The sequence below is a fragment of the Lonchura striata genome, chromosome 3, assembly GCF_046129695.1.
Source record: "Lonchura striata isolate bLonStr1 chromosome 3, bLonStr1.mat, whole genome shotgun sequence".
Classification (NCBI taxonomy): Eukaryota; Metazoa; Chordata; class Aves; order Passeriformes; family Estrildidae; genus Lonchura; species Lonchura striata.
Genome location: NC_134605.1, coordinates 101,523,221 through 101,540,397, shown reverse-complemented (window position 1 = coordinate 101,540,397; position 17,177 = coordinate 101,523,221). Strand labels below are relative to the sequence as shown.

The 17,177-nt window shown below is 36.5% G+C and overlaps 1 protein-coding gene across 1 annotated transcript in view; it reads left to right on the top strand.

Moving 5' to 3' along the window:
- The window catches only part of NBAS (NBAS subunit of NRZ tethering complex), a 155,402-nt gene that overhangs the window by 86,752 nt on the left and 51,473 nt on the right, over window positions 1–17,177 (top strand). The window contains exons 41-44 of the mRNA XM_021525380.3: window positions 6,477–6,706; window positions 9,704–9,814; window positions 12,955–13,205; window positions 15,191–15,525. Coding sequence (XP_021381055.2) covers window positions 6,477–6,706; window positions 9,704–9,814; window positions 12,955–13,205; window positions 15,191–15,525 — 927 coding nt within the window. The remainder of the gene's footprint in view (window positions 1–6,476; window positions 6,707–9,703; window positions 9,815–12,954; window positions 13,206–15,190; window positions 15,526–17,177) is intronic.

The window sequence follows — 17,177 nt, the reverse complement described above, 5'->3', positions numbered from 1 at the left end:
GCAGTAAGAGTTTATGCTTGTCCCAAAGTTTGTATATGACTACAGTTTCTACCATACAGGTCAAAATTAAAGACATATTTTGAAAGAATAGCCAAATACATTATTTATTTTAAAAGAAAGCTCAGTGAATTTGTTTTTAGACTAAAGGGAGATAGACAGAAGGTTAGGGTTATTACCAAAAACAAGGCACTTTGAGTAATGCTGCTTTCAAATGGGAAATGAAATATATGCTATAAATTGAGTAGGCACTCCACTCAAAACCATGTAGTAATTTTCTATTTTCAGAAATGTTCTTTCAGTTGACACTTTAACCTTTTATATATCATGTGTTATTTCCACTAAAAGAGCTGTCAGATGAAATGAGGTTTTTCTACCTCAACCTGACTTATCAATCAGAAAATATGTAAGAAAGCACATGGTAGGAAAAAACCTATGAAAACATTTACTCTTGGGAGAAATTATTCCTCATTCTTGTTGGAATAGTTGAGGGAAATAAAAGCAGAAAAGTGTTTATCTGATGAGAAGCTCGACATCAGCCAGTGACATGTGCTCGCAGCCAAGAAAGCCAATTGTGTCCTGGTCTGCACCAAAACAGTGTGGGTGGGCAGCAGAGTGAGGAGGTGATTCTGCTGTTCACTCTTGTGGGACCCTTCCTGCAGTGTTCTCTCCAGCCCTGGGGCCAGAACCTCAGAATGGACATGGATCTGTTGAAACAGGTCCAGAGGAGGCCACAGAGATGCTCAGAGGGCTGGAACACCTCTCTTAAAAGGAAAGTCTGAGAGGATTGATGTTGTTCAGCCTGGAGAAGAATCTGGAGAGACCTCATTGCACCTTCCAGTACCTGAAGGGGCTACAAGAGATCTGGAGAGGGACTTTAGTGACCAGGCAAGAGAGAATGGGTTTAAACTGAAAGAAAGTAGGTTTAGATTAGGTGTGAGGAAGAAATTCCTCAATGCGGAGGTGGTGAGGCACTGGAACAGGTTGCCTAGAAAAGGTGTGGCTGCCCCATCCCTGGAAATCTTCAAAGCCAGTTTGGATGTGGCTCTGAGCAACTCTGCCTACCCATGGCAGGCATCTTAGAACAAGAGGATTTCTAAAGTCCCTTCCAACCCAAACCGTTCTGCGGTTCAATGAAAACAACACTAGAGCAATTTCTTCAACTCTTCAAACACAAGTCACTTAACATAACTATAGAAACACCTGCCTGGACATCAATTGTAGTTACTTTTGTTTTATTGTGGAACAGCAGCCTCTTGCTTCTTCTTTTTTTTTTTTTTTTTTTTTTTTTTTTTTTTTTTTTTTAATTTTTGCAGCACTACTGTGATCCAGAAGTGGTTTTATTTTTTATTTGATACAGTCATACATCCGGAAGAAACTTCAAAACATTCAGAAAAAAAGAGGCATCTGCATGAAATCTGTGGTAGAGGAAGGAAGGGAGTCTAGGGAATTTAAGTCCACAGCTGCCTTCCTGGATCTACATAATCCAGATACAAATATCTTAATACAGTACTGTATACCATACTGTGGTCAGAAGCATTTTTTTACAAGTATGGAAAGGCTTTAAAGCCACTATACTTAATTATAGCTGAGACATTAGAGTATGTTACAAAAACTTCTGATAGATGATTTAAGATTTTAAATCTGAAACAGAATATTGTTTTAATGTCTGAATGTGTAAGACGTACAGGTTTAACAATAGAGATGAGTTGAGCAATAGATTCTCTACTTTATTTTTTAAATAAGTTTGTGCAACTTGATCCTGATGCATCTTGTAGCTTACAGAAGTTATTCTGGTAGGTATTCTTTTATATTGACCTCATCACTGGTGAGTGATGAGATCTGCTGTTTCCTGTACCCTTTTAAAAAGTGGTCATGAAACGTGATCCTGAACAAAACTGTTGTCACGCAATACACGTAGCTGCAGCAGTGGAAGGACAATAATGTTGCAGTAGCCTCATAGTTGAGTGATGTGACAGTTAAAGGTTTATTTCTGAGATGTTCTGCTCTTCCATTTTAGCCATATGTTTTATCTTTTGCTTTGGGCAGGTCATCTGTGCTATGAAAAGTTGGCTACCCCAAATTCATGTGGTGCTGTATCTAAGTTAAAGTACTTTTGATTCACGGCATGACGAAAGTCTAAGTTGAAGACAAGTGTCATTAATTTAATTAATGAAAAGCTGTCCTGTGGAGAGATGGAGTGTATTTCTTGAGTGAACAGGCATGTTCAGGATTTTACTTCCTGAATGAACTGTTTCATTCCTGTAAATCTTTTTTCCTGCTTCAGTATGTGTTTAAAATTATTGTCTTACGTGCTTCACTTCATTCTTTTTTTCTTGCCTTCCCCTCCATCAAATTTGTAGCACATTGAATCTCTTGCTGCAAAGACTGTGGCAGTTGCTACAAGAATTAGGGAGAGCTCTCTTTTCTGAAATATGAATGTGTTCTAGAGGTATGGTTTGGTTCCCAGCTGCACAGGTGATGGGCAGCAACTGCAGAAGCAGGGAAATGGGCCAAGTACAACTCTGTCTGCAGCAGGAATGTTACACCCTGCTCCCTGGTTGCCCTTGCTCATGTGCTGTCATCTCCTTGTTTTGCTAACCATAAGGATTTTGGTTGTTATATGTGACTCCCTCTAGAGCATGATACCTTTCTTAGGAATGCTTAAAATGGTGTAAAACAAAGCTGATGTCACAGGGATCTGGCACAAGGGATGTGCCCTTTGCCTTCCCCTTTGGATTTCTGTGGCTGACCACAGTGGCAGCTTTTGCCCATTGCCAAAAGATTACAGTTCAAGAGGTGAGGGAAATGCTTTGCAACCTCAATCCAGAGAGGTCCACAGTGTCAGTTTTGTCTTTGAGGTGATTATGAGCAGATTGGCCTCTGACCTAAGCAGTTTTTCTGATGAGTTTTTTTGATAATTTCTGTATTGCAGTCTGTAGATTATTTACACTAAAAAAAGAATCAAAATAATAATATGTTCTTTAAGAATAATTAGATGGATTCTTGGTCTTAAAAGAAGTAAGCAAGCCAAATAGCCTTACAGTGATCTATTATTATATCAGTGATAAAGTGTTTACTGTAGAGCTTTTTTTTTATTATTATTTATATTATTTTGTTAGTATTACCGTAGCTGTAAAATTATTGCCACTTACTGAGCAGGAGAGGAGCAGCATAATAGTTCATTTTTTTTGTTTTGTTTATTTGTTTCTGATGCGCATGACTAAATTAAGTCTTACATAGATTGGAAGAGGAAAAAAGGCATACCAACTTGCCAGGAAAAAAGCCCCAAAAATTGAAGATTAATTCAGGCATAAGAATGAAGACATTCCAAGATCAAAATCTCCAATTGCCTTATAAAAACAATGTTGCTTTTATACTATCACAGTGGTACATGTATTGAGGGGCTTTGCTGATGTCACTTAGAGGATGGTCAAAAAAGAACTACTTTAAAACATTTACTCAGGTGGACTGAATCCCTGCTGAGGCTTATTGGTAATGATATGCCCAGTGTGGCAATAGGGATAGAAACCTGACCTGTGCTAAGTAAATCACATCTAAGAGAATGAAATGAAAATAGCTTTATGCTTAAGCGATGTGTGCTTTTTCTTTTCTCTCAGTTTTTTTTTCTTAATTCCTAAGGCCTCTGTCAGCACAAATATAGTGTTAGCCTGAGAGATGAGTGAAATGCATTGGCACGGGGTTCCTGAGGGATTTCCCCTGGCAGTGCTAGGGAGGCTTCTGAGTTAAGAGTTAAAGGCATTAATACATGTGGGTCAGCTCTTCTGGCTTCTCTGGAAACTTCTTTACCCTGTGTTTACAATGTATGCCTGTAAAATACCCTTTCTTCAAACATCTGTCTAGAAGTACTGGAGGAGATTATCTGGCAAACTGGGGAGTTGGACACCTAAGCACAATTTCTAACTTGGCTGAAGGACTATGATAAACCAACAGACTTGTGTAGTAGCTCTTTGGAATTGTTGGTGTGGTTTTGACAGGTGATGTTATAAAGAGAACAAGCTGAATATGGCATCTTATTAGTTTTACTTGTTAAAATTAATTTGTATTTACTCAAATTGCTGTCTGTTACAATTTGAAGAAAGTCCAAGAATTGAAAAACTCTGCGAATGCTGCAGTAAGATTCATTCTTAACTGATTTTGCTGATTTTCTTCATGGCCAAGTACTGTTACTAGCTAGTTGTTACGGTTTTTTCAATTAAAATTTGTTAAAACATTTTTTGAAAACTGGTGATGCAGCGGTAGTGATTTTTCTCTCTTACTGTTTATTAGAACAAGCATCATGTCTAATTGAATTAAGTATCTAATAGGTGTAGAAATAGTTTTGGTTTCTTCTAAAAGATATGTATTATAAAAAATGTGAAGATGTTAAAAAATGAATACTTAAACAAGTTCAATGCATCTTGATACCAAACAGAAGACTCTGGGATTTCTCTAATTTTGGATTAATATGCTGCAGTAGTTTGAGCCATAGGTTTTTTAAGAGATAAGAGGATAACACTTGGTTGAAAGATTTGTGGTGGTGAACAGAATAAGACAATCTTTGGCAACTACTTGCAGTAAAAAAACTAAAGTTGTATTTTTTTAATCTAAATGTATAATTTTTGTCTTCTAAACTGAAGAGGTTGCACTTTATTTTGCCATATGCATGTTGGGTTATATATACATAGGTATTCACATAATGTATGATTCTTTTATTCTAAATTTGACATTAGTAAGACCAATAGATGCCAAGACTTTATTTCCAAATAAGGTCCTTGGGACCATAAACCAGCAGTGTGGAAGATTACGCACAAGTGCTTTTACAGAAATATAGCAAACGAGGCTTTAATGGAGAAAGGAGAAAGCTAACAAAAGAGAGCAAACTTACTCCCACAGGTTGTCAGAGGAACCTGTCTTTCTCAGTGGACTGGAGGTTTTAGGCAATTACATTAAACATATTTCCCTGTCTTGCTCTGACTTACTCTTCTTGCTCTGTTTTCTAGTGTATCACATAGAATGAGATACCAGGTTACATAATAAGCTGTGGATGGGTTTCTAGCTGATAGAATTGTGTTGTGGAGGCACTGCTCTACTTGCCTGTCTCTTTTTGTGAAGTTTTATTATTCTAGTACCAATCACCTGAGCAGCCGTGAAAGAAGTGCTGCTGTTGTCTATAAAACCATTGAGTTTGCAATGTTTGGAGTGCTTCAGAAGTGTAGAGTGGAGAGGAAAAAGAATGCCCTGTAGCATTTAATGTGACTCGGTGAGCAGCCTGTCAATTAAGATACTTGGAAAAAAATCAATTTAGAATGACCAGCAAGTCACGGAAAAAATAAAGCACGCCTCAAGGTTTAAACTTTTGGTGCATGTTTTACCCAGCTGTGCACTCTAGTCAATGTTCACAAGTTTATCTTCTAATGTAGCAGAATAATTCTGTAGTAAAAAACCGAAGTATATTGCCTGGGTACACTCGACATTTTTGAGATCACAGCAGTTATATCAGCTGTTTCTCTTAGGAAATATTTATCTGTACTGGCATCCCAAGGTATTTTTTAGTGGCTCTTTTGGAGTTACTCCTTCCTCAGTGGATGCCACACAGAAGTCACAGTGCACCTTTTTGGCATTGAACTGCTGATGCCCTCATTTTTCATGGAAGGTTATTCAAGGTATTGAATAAGCCAAGTGTTTAGATGTTACACAGAGCTCTGTTCAAGGGGAGGTGCCTAGACATAGCCACTGTCCAGATGCTGAGATAGATTGGAACACTCCACAGTACATGCATTCATTTTTCATGCTTTGTGTTCTAAACTGTTGCTTTGCTATGAGGTTTTTGACTACAGAAGTTAATGGTTGATAAGCGATGCACTTGGTGTGTAATTTCTAATACAGAAAAGTAAGTTTTATTTGTGATTAAGGTATTTTGCAAACTGAGGTTGCTGTAGTCCATAGGTGATCAGTATTTTATTCTTTGAAGATTCAGGGTGTAGGCAGTGCCTTGAGCAATTTGTGGATCCTGCAATACTTTGAAAGTATCAGTTCTCAACACTTAAAAACTATTCCTCTCTTCAAATCTATATAATAGAAGTGTATCAGAAATTCAGTAACTTTTCTCTTACTTCAGGGGTTGACCAATCAGTCACCTAGTTCAATGTAAATCAAACTGAGGAATTTAAAAACAAAGAAATTCAGTCATAGTGAAACATTTATTACTATTAATTTGGTGAGGTAAGTCTGCTTGGATTTTTAAAAAATACTTATATGGAGTAGTCTAAAATTGCAATTCCACATTGCAAAGGGATAAATTATAATATCAGAGCAAATGGGCCTTACAGAAAATTTAAAATTCTGTTTACTTAAAATTTCTCAGAAATGGAAACAAATCTCCTAGTTCTGAGCACAGGGATAAATTATATATTGATAATTTTTTTTTCAGAATTAACAGGGGTATTTTTTTAGTTTGTTGTCTGTTATTTTTGCAGGCTGATCCAAAAGAGTTGATTCAGATGGTCACAAAGCATGTTTCTCAGTATACCCAGGCAGACTGGCCTGAAGAAATCGCCAATTTGATAAATCAGCTGCATTATTACAATGAACGACTGCTGGACTTCACTCAGGCTCAGACTCTGCAGGGACTTGGTAAAGGAGTGGATGTGCAGAGATTTACAGCAGATGCACAGTACAAGAGAGAAACAATACTAGGATTGGCAGAGTAAGTAATGTGTATTAGGTTTGTTTTCTCTGTTTCAGAATACAATAGCTTTAAGTTTTAAATTAGAGTAAATTGAAAGTAGTGCTGACCTTTAGAGAGATAATTTACTTGCTTTGGAGATTTACACTGTAATGTTGCTACAATTGGAGCTTTTTCTATGTAACTGCTCTACTTAAATGAAATGTTGCTCAAATAATGGATTTATAATTGAATCTATAATTCTTTATTTACTAACTGCTAATATTAAAATTTATCAAGGATTAATGAAAGCAGAGCATAGGTGAAAGTTTGGTCTCTTCCCGTCATCTCCTGTAAAACTGCTCTAGCAATATTTTAGGGTTTGCCCATGCATCTAAAGTTTGGAATAAACTATTGTTAAAAAAGAAGTTGTTAAAAAAGTTGTATTTTAATCTCAATAATTTAGTTAGAACTGCTGTATATCACTGGTTTTTTACTGTAGAAATTTGGAAGTACTTCACCACGTGTGTTGTGATATTTAGCATGCTTTTATCTCACCTTTCGTAAATCCAGAATAAAAAAAAAAAAAAAAAAGAAATATATAGGATAGTACTTTTCCTTATAAAATGCATTTATTTAATATCTGCATGCAGGTACTTCAAGCTGTAAACAAGTAATGAATATGACTTATGTTTTAGGTACAGTCACAGCTGAATAGTTGACTGTCAGAGGAAGAGTTCTCTGCAATAAGAAGCTTTAAATATAATCTAAGATTTTCAGCTGATGTCTGCATAAAGCTTTTGAAGAGCATATTTAAATATTTTCAGTTTTCCGCAGGTGTAGCTACTCATAGCTACAATTCCAATAGAAATTTGCTACAATTCCAATAGAAATTTGCTACTAAATGAAATTGATACACCAAGTAAGAGTAGTTATATAAGTTCAGGTTTTGGATATTAAGCTGATGTTTTACATCTGTGAAATCTGTACGTGCACAGATTTTGTCACTGCATTCATAAAAATAGTTGATAATTATCTTTTAATATTTCCACTGGAATTGTTTGCTTATTTCTAACTAAGCACATCTGTCTAGTGTGTCACTATGTTACCTCCTGATGACTGCCTACAGCAACTTCAATACAAGCAGTCTTCTCCTATTACAGATATTTACTTTGATTGCAGCAGAGTTACTTACATTGCCACTCAAGATACTGTATTCATAGATACTGTCTCTTGTAAAATAAAGTAAATATGAAGACAAAGTTCCTTACAGGAAGTAGAGGTAAAATCACAATATGAAAGGGTTAGAAGAAGTAAGGCTTCTTAGTAAGTGAATGAGAGTGGCACTTTCATATTGGGCAGTTGCAAAGATCCAGTTAATTACTTGTTCAGCTTGCAGCTTCCTTGCTTTAATCTTCTCAGTGGAGTCTTATTCTGCATTTTCTAATGAAAAAGATGCACAAATTCAATGTAATTTTGTAGCATATTTGTTCTTATTTTTTAATTAAGTGCCTCATGTTTTTTAATCTTTCATGAAGTGCTGTTTGAAGGAACACCACCTGGAAAAGATTGCATCTCATTTACAAAACAGCTTTGTACTAGAAGGACCAATTTGCTAAAACTAGCTAACCAGTAGTTGTCTGTTTTATCTTCTGTATTTTGTGTATATCTTTGGAGGCTGTTGTTTATTGGGTTTGCACCAGTCTTGGTGAAACAACACCAAAATACATCCAAAGTGTGCCTGTGCTGGAGCCTTCAGTCCTTGGGCTCACACTGACAGGCAGTCAGAGCTGAACATGAAAAGGGTTGTGTAAAAGAAAGTTAAAAGATTCTTTGCAGGATAGTGGACATTTTTTTCAGCTTTCCATTGTGCAACAGCTGCTTGTTTTTGTCATTACCTTGACAATGAATAAATTGCTTGTTCTGTTCTTCATTCATATGGTATAATTTCCCTAAACTACCTCTGCCTTAGGCTGCTGCTGCATGCCACTCTTAGGAAGGGAGGATTTTGGTATAGCTTATAAAGTTCCAGGAGGAAAGGATTTCACTAGTTCCAGGATCCACTCCTGATTTGTATGATTGACTGTATTATTTTGCAGCTAAAGCATTCATACCATCTTCCTCTTTCACTGAATCACAGAACAGCTGAGCTTGGAAGGGCCTCTGGAGGTCATCTTGCCCAGCCTCCCTGCTCAGGCAGAGCCACCTCAAAGATTCACATCAAGTACATTTTAAAGATGTTGTTCATGAGGAACTATAAGGAAGTAATTACAGATAGGGTTTTTCTTGGAATTATCCTGAAGAGAAAAGACCCAACCCAACTGAACTGAAACCAAAACCCAAAAATCCCAACCATAACAGTATTGCTTCTATGACAGCCTAGAAACAAGAACCATTCATCTCTATTTGAACCATACTATACTGGATTAGTAAAGATTAGTACGAAGTTAAGTTTAGGCTTTAATATTTTACCATATTCTCCATATATTGTTTTGTCAAAGGGATTATGCACTAACAGAAAAGCAGTTTTTAATATTTTAGGACAGAGTGAGCTGGACATCTTCACACCTCTTAGTCTACATATACTAAGAGTATTTCTGTCTGCAAGCTACTAGGAAGAGCTTGATTTATATAGTAGTTGTGCTAAAACACCGTAGGTGTTTCAATAAATGCTAACTGTGACAAGTTACATCCTTCATCACTTTGAAATTGAAATAGAATGAAAACTGAGATTTTTGCTTTAGCACACTAGAAGTTACCATTGAGAACCAGTGTTTGTGGAGTAGGTTCCTGTCTTTTAAATGTATCTGTAGCTTTTTTTCTTATATTTTTTTCCCCAAATGGAGCACCAAGTATAAGTAAATGCAGAGAGACACACTTGATGTATTTTTATTTAAAATTTTTTATGCATTCTTGTTTTATGAAAAAAAAAATAAAATAAATAGTGAGTTTTCTAATGTAAGCATTTATTTTTGTATTACGTCTCACAGGGCTTAACATAGCTTTTCCTTGTTTTCTCTCATGTCTCTCCTCTACCAGAACACTTGAAGAAAACGTCTATAAAATTGCTATTTCTTTGGCTCAGCGATACAATGTTCAACTTTGGGAAGTTTACATGACCCATCTGGAATTTTTATTCACTGACAGTGGGTAAGTTGTCTCCTCTGCAAATGCACATACAATTCTGTTACACAGAAATAAATGTTAATGTATGACAGAATTGTATTTTATTTGGGGTGCAATTTGGGTTGTGTGTTCATTTGTCTTGTGTTGGGATAGTATGAGAATTTTTGTCTTTTCCGTGTAATGCTTCTGTAACCAGCTGTGAAAACTACTGTTGCAGGCAAGGTTGAAAGTTCATAAGTGTCTTACTGTTCTTCAGAGTATTCCAGGACTTTATTTCACTGTTCAAGTTTCCACAACTTTTAATGTTTAGTTCTCTCCTGCAGTAGCAACTTATCCTGTAGTTACTCTTACAATCCCTGTAATATATCCTGAAATCCGATAGTTTCTCTATCTTTTAGCATTTTGCTCCTTATTGACCTCTATTCTACATAATAGAGGAAATAAATATATCCCTATTCACATTCTGCATCTGTTCATATCAATTTCATTTTTTGATAGAAGTAGGCTTTTTCTTTTAACAATGTTTTACTGAAACTGTTCTAGCCCAAAAGATTATGGCAGACCAAACCTGGCACTGGTGTGGCTTCAGGACCTTTATTTTAAAAATTATTTATTTATTTATTTATTTATTTTAACCTTTTATATCGTGGCAGTTTTTGCCTACTGAAAGAGGATACTTCCTGTTGATGGAAGACCAAGCTACTTGCCTGAATAGCACATGCAGATGGCAGTGATGTAGAACTCCCTGTGTAATGCAGCAGCTCTTACCTACTGTTCTGACAGATATGATCAAATTAATGTGGTTTGTTTCAAGTGTTCAATTCTTAAAGCACCTTTAGCTTGCAGCAGTGTTGGTACCTCTCTTAACATTAAGTATTAATTAAAAAAGCATTGAAACATTTTATAAGAAGTGAGGGATAAAAAACAAAGCTTGGTGAATTGTCTGGAGAAGATTAAATAACATTCTGAGATTTTCTTCACTTCCTTCAGAAAACAGAGAAGTCATACCCTCTAAATTTTGATGCTGCTAAATTATTTACTGCTTTAAACAAAACAGACAGGATATAAACATGTAACATTGAGCTGAGAGGGAAAGAGGCAGCTGTCTTCTCTGGGACTCAAATATTACCTAAGGTGTTTTGCAGCAGTTTTCTATTGTTTTCTTTGTTCTTGTCCTCTTTGAGTTAGCATTCACAGAATTCTGAAATTACAGAAGTACAGAGTAACCATATTTTCTCTAGTGAAAAAGTCTTAAAAGTTGATGTATAATAGCATAATATGCTGCTGAGCATATTTTTGTATCATAATCTCATTTTAAAATTGATTGACAGCAAATGACCATTACAGTATATTTGAGTCTTGGGATTGTGGCATTAATAAAACCTGTTTCATTATACATTCTTTCTGAACTGAAATTAAGTTTATTCTAAGATTTAATCTCTTTAACCAAATATGCAGTACTTCTATAAGCCACTTTACATAGGGAGAAGCTCAAAAGAGCTTCATAGTTTGTATTAACTATTTCTTTGATTGTTTGATGACAAAGAACTATTACTTCTTTGTGGAACAGGAGCCTGAAAATTGTTCAGAATGACATTTCGTAAAGTGGAAATTTAGTTATTTCTTTTGTGGAATCTGATCACATTTGATTATCAAAACTCTATAAAATGCAATTTATGATTTCAGCAATATAAAATTTTGTCTGTTACAGGACCTCTTGTCCCAGAATCTTTCTGAACAACATCATAAACTCTTCCTATCTGCAATCAGCCCTGCCCTAAAAACACTGCATATATCTACCAATCCTGTTCATATAATTTAATGCTCAGCTAGCTTTTAGTTTGAACTTTGGGTATGAACACCAGAAAAGTAGTCTTATCACAGTCTTGAAACACATCAGGTTCAAGTGTCTGCTTTCCCCAGTATGAAGAGTGAATGGTACTTTATTTCTATTAATATCATGGTTGCTTTGATTAATATTGTAGAAAAATAAAAACTAAGAAGAAGCTGTAGAATTAAAAGAATACTTGCAATGTTAACCATCCTGGGGTGGGTCATAGATGTAAAAATAACTAAGGAATACCTTACTCTCCCTAGGAAATCAGTTAATTTTTAAACTGAGCAGTTTATGTTTGTGGTATTTGCTGTAACAAAATCATCTTTATGAATGAAATAGAGACATTTTACTTGGATTGTATAGAGAAACACTAACTTACAGCATATATATTTGGGGTGGGAAATGATGAAATTCTAATTTAATCAGTTTTAAAGCAGAGGAAAATCAAATGGTATAGGAAGACATCAGATTTCCAAATGAAATGTGCCGTATGATTGGACTCTGGGGGGACTCAAGGTAGGAATTATCTGTAGGTTACTTCTTTCCTCAGATTTAGGAAAAACTTTCAGTCGAGAAAGATAAGCTTAAGATGATATGCACCCAGTTTTTCTCCCAGCTGAGGGAAAAAGGAGTGATTTATCTTTTATGTAGTCAGCTGGAGGTATCTGAATTCATGCTGTGAAAGAGCTAATGTATTCTTTTCAAAGGAAAGAATTTCCTGAAGCAGTGAGACTGAGGTCAGCCCAAGGTTTACTGATACTTTCATAAGGTTTTGTGGATAACAGTTTGAGAAGCAACTTGTTAAACTGTCAAAGTCTTGGTAAACTGTCCTAAGCATGAATAATAGCGCCAAATAGCTGGGCAAGAGACAATTTTCTGTGATAATATTTCTCAAGGTGTGCACGGGTACTCATCAACTACAGAAAACAAAATGTGATGGATTGGAAAGCTTCTTACTGGGCAGTAGAGGCTTGGAGCATTGTTCACCCACAAGTGGTTGGTTTGTTTGTTTAATAAAGTTTTTCTTTACACAGATCCTGAATGTATTTTTTCCTTTTACATATAGCTGTACTCACAGATGTGAAATCCTGCTTTAAATTCCACTTCAGTTTTCATAACCCTTAATCTGCATGTCTAAGCTAACAGGTAACAGGATGGGGAAATACAAGAATTGTTTAGCTTTTTTTTATAGAGTGTATGATTATCCAAATGTTTGTGAATAAAACCCTAAAGAGAGGGGAGGATTGTACTGTCTTCCAGGTGTGCAGCTGTAAGAGTCTTTCATGGCTCATCCAGGCCTTTAAGCAAAAGTCATTTCTAAACACAGGTTATCGACACTGGAAATAGAAGAAAGAGCACAAAGTCTAGGTCTGTTTGAGACTTTGAAAACCAGTCCTGAAATCTTCCATGAACACATGGCTAAATATGTTTACCCAAGTATTGAAGGCCAAGATCACCAGCGATTGCTTTACTATTTTACACTCCTGGAAAACTGTGGCTGCTCAGAAGTGGTGAACCATGCTCTTAAACCTGAAACTCACATCCGACTCCTGAAAAAATTCAAAGCAGTGGCACCAGGTAGGAGAATACCTGTTTTTTTTCTTCATAACTGTATTTATTATTTTGTTATGTAAGTGTTGGCATGATGATGCTAGCTAAGGCTAGTTTGTTTCCTAGGCAATCGGTTTTTTTTGGTGAGCAAATGAGATGAATACAATTAATATAGTCACAAGTTCCTTCTCTTTGTTTTACTGGAAATTTATTTGATCACAGCAAGAAAAAACTAGTTAAGAACAGATTTCTGTTAGTGATACAAGTTAATATTATTGGTGATATTTCATAGTGAAATTTTAAATGAAAAATATCAATTTCCTAGAGTATAATTTTTAACACTACAATTTTAGCATGAATATTCTCAATGGGTTTAAGAAAGTTTACCTTTCTAGGGTCTGAATTACAGAATATATTAGGGACTTAATGCATTTTATTTTTGTTTGTCTGAAAGAGGATAATTTTGTGTTATGTTTTACCCTTGATGTTACCTTTTCCTTTCCCTGAATGACAACATTGTTTGTAGCCCTACACTTTTAGGCAATTACTGTAAAATACACTGCTGCTAAGCACTCTGAAACTTGAAATACTACTTTCAATTTGCTTGTTAGTTGGATACTATCTTGAATTTTAGTTGTACAACTCCAAATCCAGTTTCAGAATGAAAAATACACACTGTATGGCATTACCTCCTGTGAGGGTGCATTAATCAATCAATATTGGAACCTAATGTGTATTAGACACTAACTGTGCTGCAGAGTATGAAGAGCTGGTGGATATGAATTTATGTATTGCAGGGAAAAAAAAAGTTGATTTTTTTGGAGAGGAGGGATAACCCTCAGTTCTTACTGATGTTATTCAACAATCAAGTTCTGTGATGCTTCCCAAAGAAAAGTCTGCCATGAAATTATTGTTTGCATTCAAAGCTCCTTATTTAAAAAAAAAAAAAAAAGTCCTGGGAACATATGTCAGACATAAATTAGTCAGTTTGTGTGGTAAAAAGTTAAATCTTTGTCTATACATCTAATCAAAATTCTCAGTGTTCAGCATAGTGTAGAGATATGAGTGAAGGAGCAACAGTTAAGTGTTTACAGAGGTTGCAGGCCCAAAGTATATGAATAAGAAGATGGCAATATAAGTCAGTTACTTTAGAAATTATAGGCAAAGAAAATAAAATAGTGTAATTTCTAGAAATACTTCTGTTGTTGGAAAATTAATTGCAAAGATGTTCTTCCTCTGGGAAGCAGATAGTAACATGCCTCTTGATTATATAAATATTGATGTAAATGGATCTACATGTCCTATCTCTAGCTGACCTTATTTAGTTTACTTGTAGTTAGTGCCTTGCAATTTTTCTTAAGTGGTAAGTACCAGTTGTTACATGATCAGAACACATGTTTTAAAATAATGAAGACCTATCCTTTGACTTGTATGAGGTTTTCTGGGGTTTACATTTAAGTTCTAACCTGATTCTATATACTATATATATGTTCTTGCTTCTTTGAGAATCTGCTTTTTTTGGGTTGCGTCACAGAATCACAGAACAATTGGGGTTGGAAGGGACCTTAGAGATGAAGCAGTTCCAACACCCCTACCATGGGTGGGGACATCTTCACTAGACCAGGTTGCTCAGTGCCCCACCCAGCCTGGCCTTGAACACTTCCAGGGATGGAGCATCCTCACCTTCTCTGGGCAGCCTGTTCCAGTGACTCACCACCCTCACAGTGAAGGATTTCTTCCATGTATCTAATCTAAATCTACCCTCTTTCAGTTTGAACTCATTTTCTCTTGTTGGAGCAATATATAATATTAAAATATGTTCAATGGATTGAGAAATTTCACATGCACCAGGGCATCATAAAATCTGAGTCTGTCAGTATTTGTTTGTAAAAGGGGATGGGCTAGAGTCGTTTTAGTTCTGCAGATGCTATTGTATTATTTCACATGTAATTATGGAGTGTGAGTAGATTTACTTATGAATAACTTTTGTCTCTTTCTCCTTCTGTCACAAGGTCTTAATTACAAAAAACTAACAGATGAAAATGAAAACCCTCTGGAGACATTGGAGCCCATCCTTACAAGTCAAAATATCTTATCTATTTCCAAACTGGCTCCCAAAATTCCTAAAAAAGATGGCAGCATGCTGTCTCCAAGTTCTGTATATGCTGTGTGGTTACGAAAACTTTTTTGGAATGGTGATCACCATCTCATTAAAAAAATACCAGAAACCACGGATGAGTGGCTACATGCATATGATATGTGTTCAAAATACTTTGATAGACTTGTTCCAGATGATATTGTTACTGTCATTGATGAAATTACTTTTTCCTCCAAAGCTGTCACAAAGGTAAGCAGATATTTTTTAATAATTTTAGTCTTCAGGTGGAGCATATAGTATATGAGTTCAGTATAGTATCAAGAAGTCCCACGAGATGTTACAGTTTTCATTTTGCAGTATTTAAAGATAAATTTGTAAACCTTGCTCTGCCTACCTTTTCTTTTTATGACAGCTGTATGAAGAGAAGAGATTTTTATTCAGTTAGGGGAGTTAGATCTGTGGATATGAGAGTTTTGATGGAACCCCAAAGTCCCTGTGTGCTCATTCAACTGAGAATAAGATACTGTGTATTTCATAGAGTCATTGAGTGGTTTGGGTTGGAAGAGACCTTAAAGACCATCAAGTTCCAACCTCCCTGCCATGGAGGATTTCTGCATTTCTTCCATATATCTAATCTAATATAAACCTGCCCTCTCTCACTAAAGACATCCCCCTTGTCTATCACTACAGGCCCTTTGAGTGTTGAGGGCTCCTTTAGGTGTTGAGGGCTGCTCTAACATCTTCACAGAGCCTTCTCCTCTCCTTACTGAACAGGTAAACTTCTCAGCCTGTCTTCACTGGAGAGTTGTTTCATCCCTCTGATCATCTTTGTGGCCTCCTCTGGGCTCAGTCAGTCCCACTGTCCCTGTATTTGACATAGATGTTAAACAGTGCCAGTCCCAATACCAGCCCTTGAGGATTGCCACTTGTCAGTGCTCTCCATTTGGACGTTGAGCCCTTAATGCAACTCCTTGTATGCAGCAAACCCAGCCAATTCTTTATCCACCAAGTGGTCCATCTGTCCTATCTATCTCTCCAGTTTGTGTGTCATGTTTTGCACCAGTCCAGGTGAATGACACCAGCTGCAGTTCCTCTTTCTTCATCCACCAATTCTGTAATCCTGTCACAAAAGACACCATATTTGTCAGGCAAAAATGCCCTTAGTGAAGCTATGTTGGCTGTTACCAGCCACCTCCTGATTTTCTGTGCATTACCATAGTTTCCAGGAGGATCTGCACCATGATTTTGCCAGTCACCAAGATGAAACTAACCAGTCTGCAGTTCCCTAGGTTGTCCTTTTTTAAAAATGGGGCTTCTACAGTCAGTGGGAATTTGTCCAGTCTGCCACAACTTCTCAAATGGATGGACAGTGGCTTAGCAAATTCGTGCATCAACTCCCTCAGAACCCACAGAAGCATCTCATGAGGAGCCAAGACTTGCGCACTTTCAGGTTCCTTAGGTCTTGAGCATGACCTTTTTCTGCAAGGGGTTATTATTCCTCACTCTGACAGTCCCTTCATTTGCTTTCTGCAACTTGGGTAGCATGGCTGGAACACTTGCTGGTGTTCCAGCCATGCATTAAGACCGATGCAAAACCATTATTGAGTGACTATTTTCTCCATGTCTCAGGTAACCATGCTTCTTACTTACTTCCAGAGAGAACCCACACTTTCCCTAGTCTTTCTTCTATCACCAATACACCTACAGAAGACTTTCTTGTAGCCCTTGGTGTTCCTGTCAAGATTTAGTTCGAAAAATGCTTTAGCTTTCCTAACCTGATCCCTGGCTGCTGGGACAATCCCTCTGTATGCCTCACAGAGTACCTGTCCTTGTTTCCACCCTCTGTAGGCTTTCTTTTTGGTGTTTGAAGTTTTTCCAAGAGCTCCTTGTGCATCCCTGCA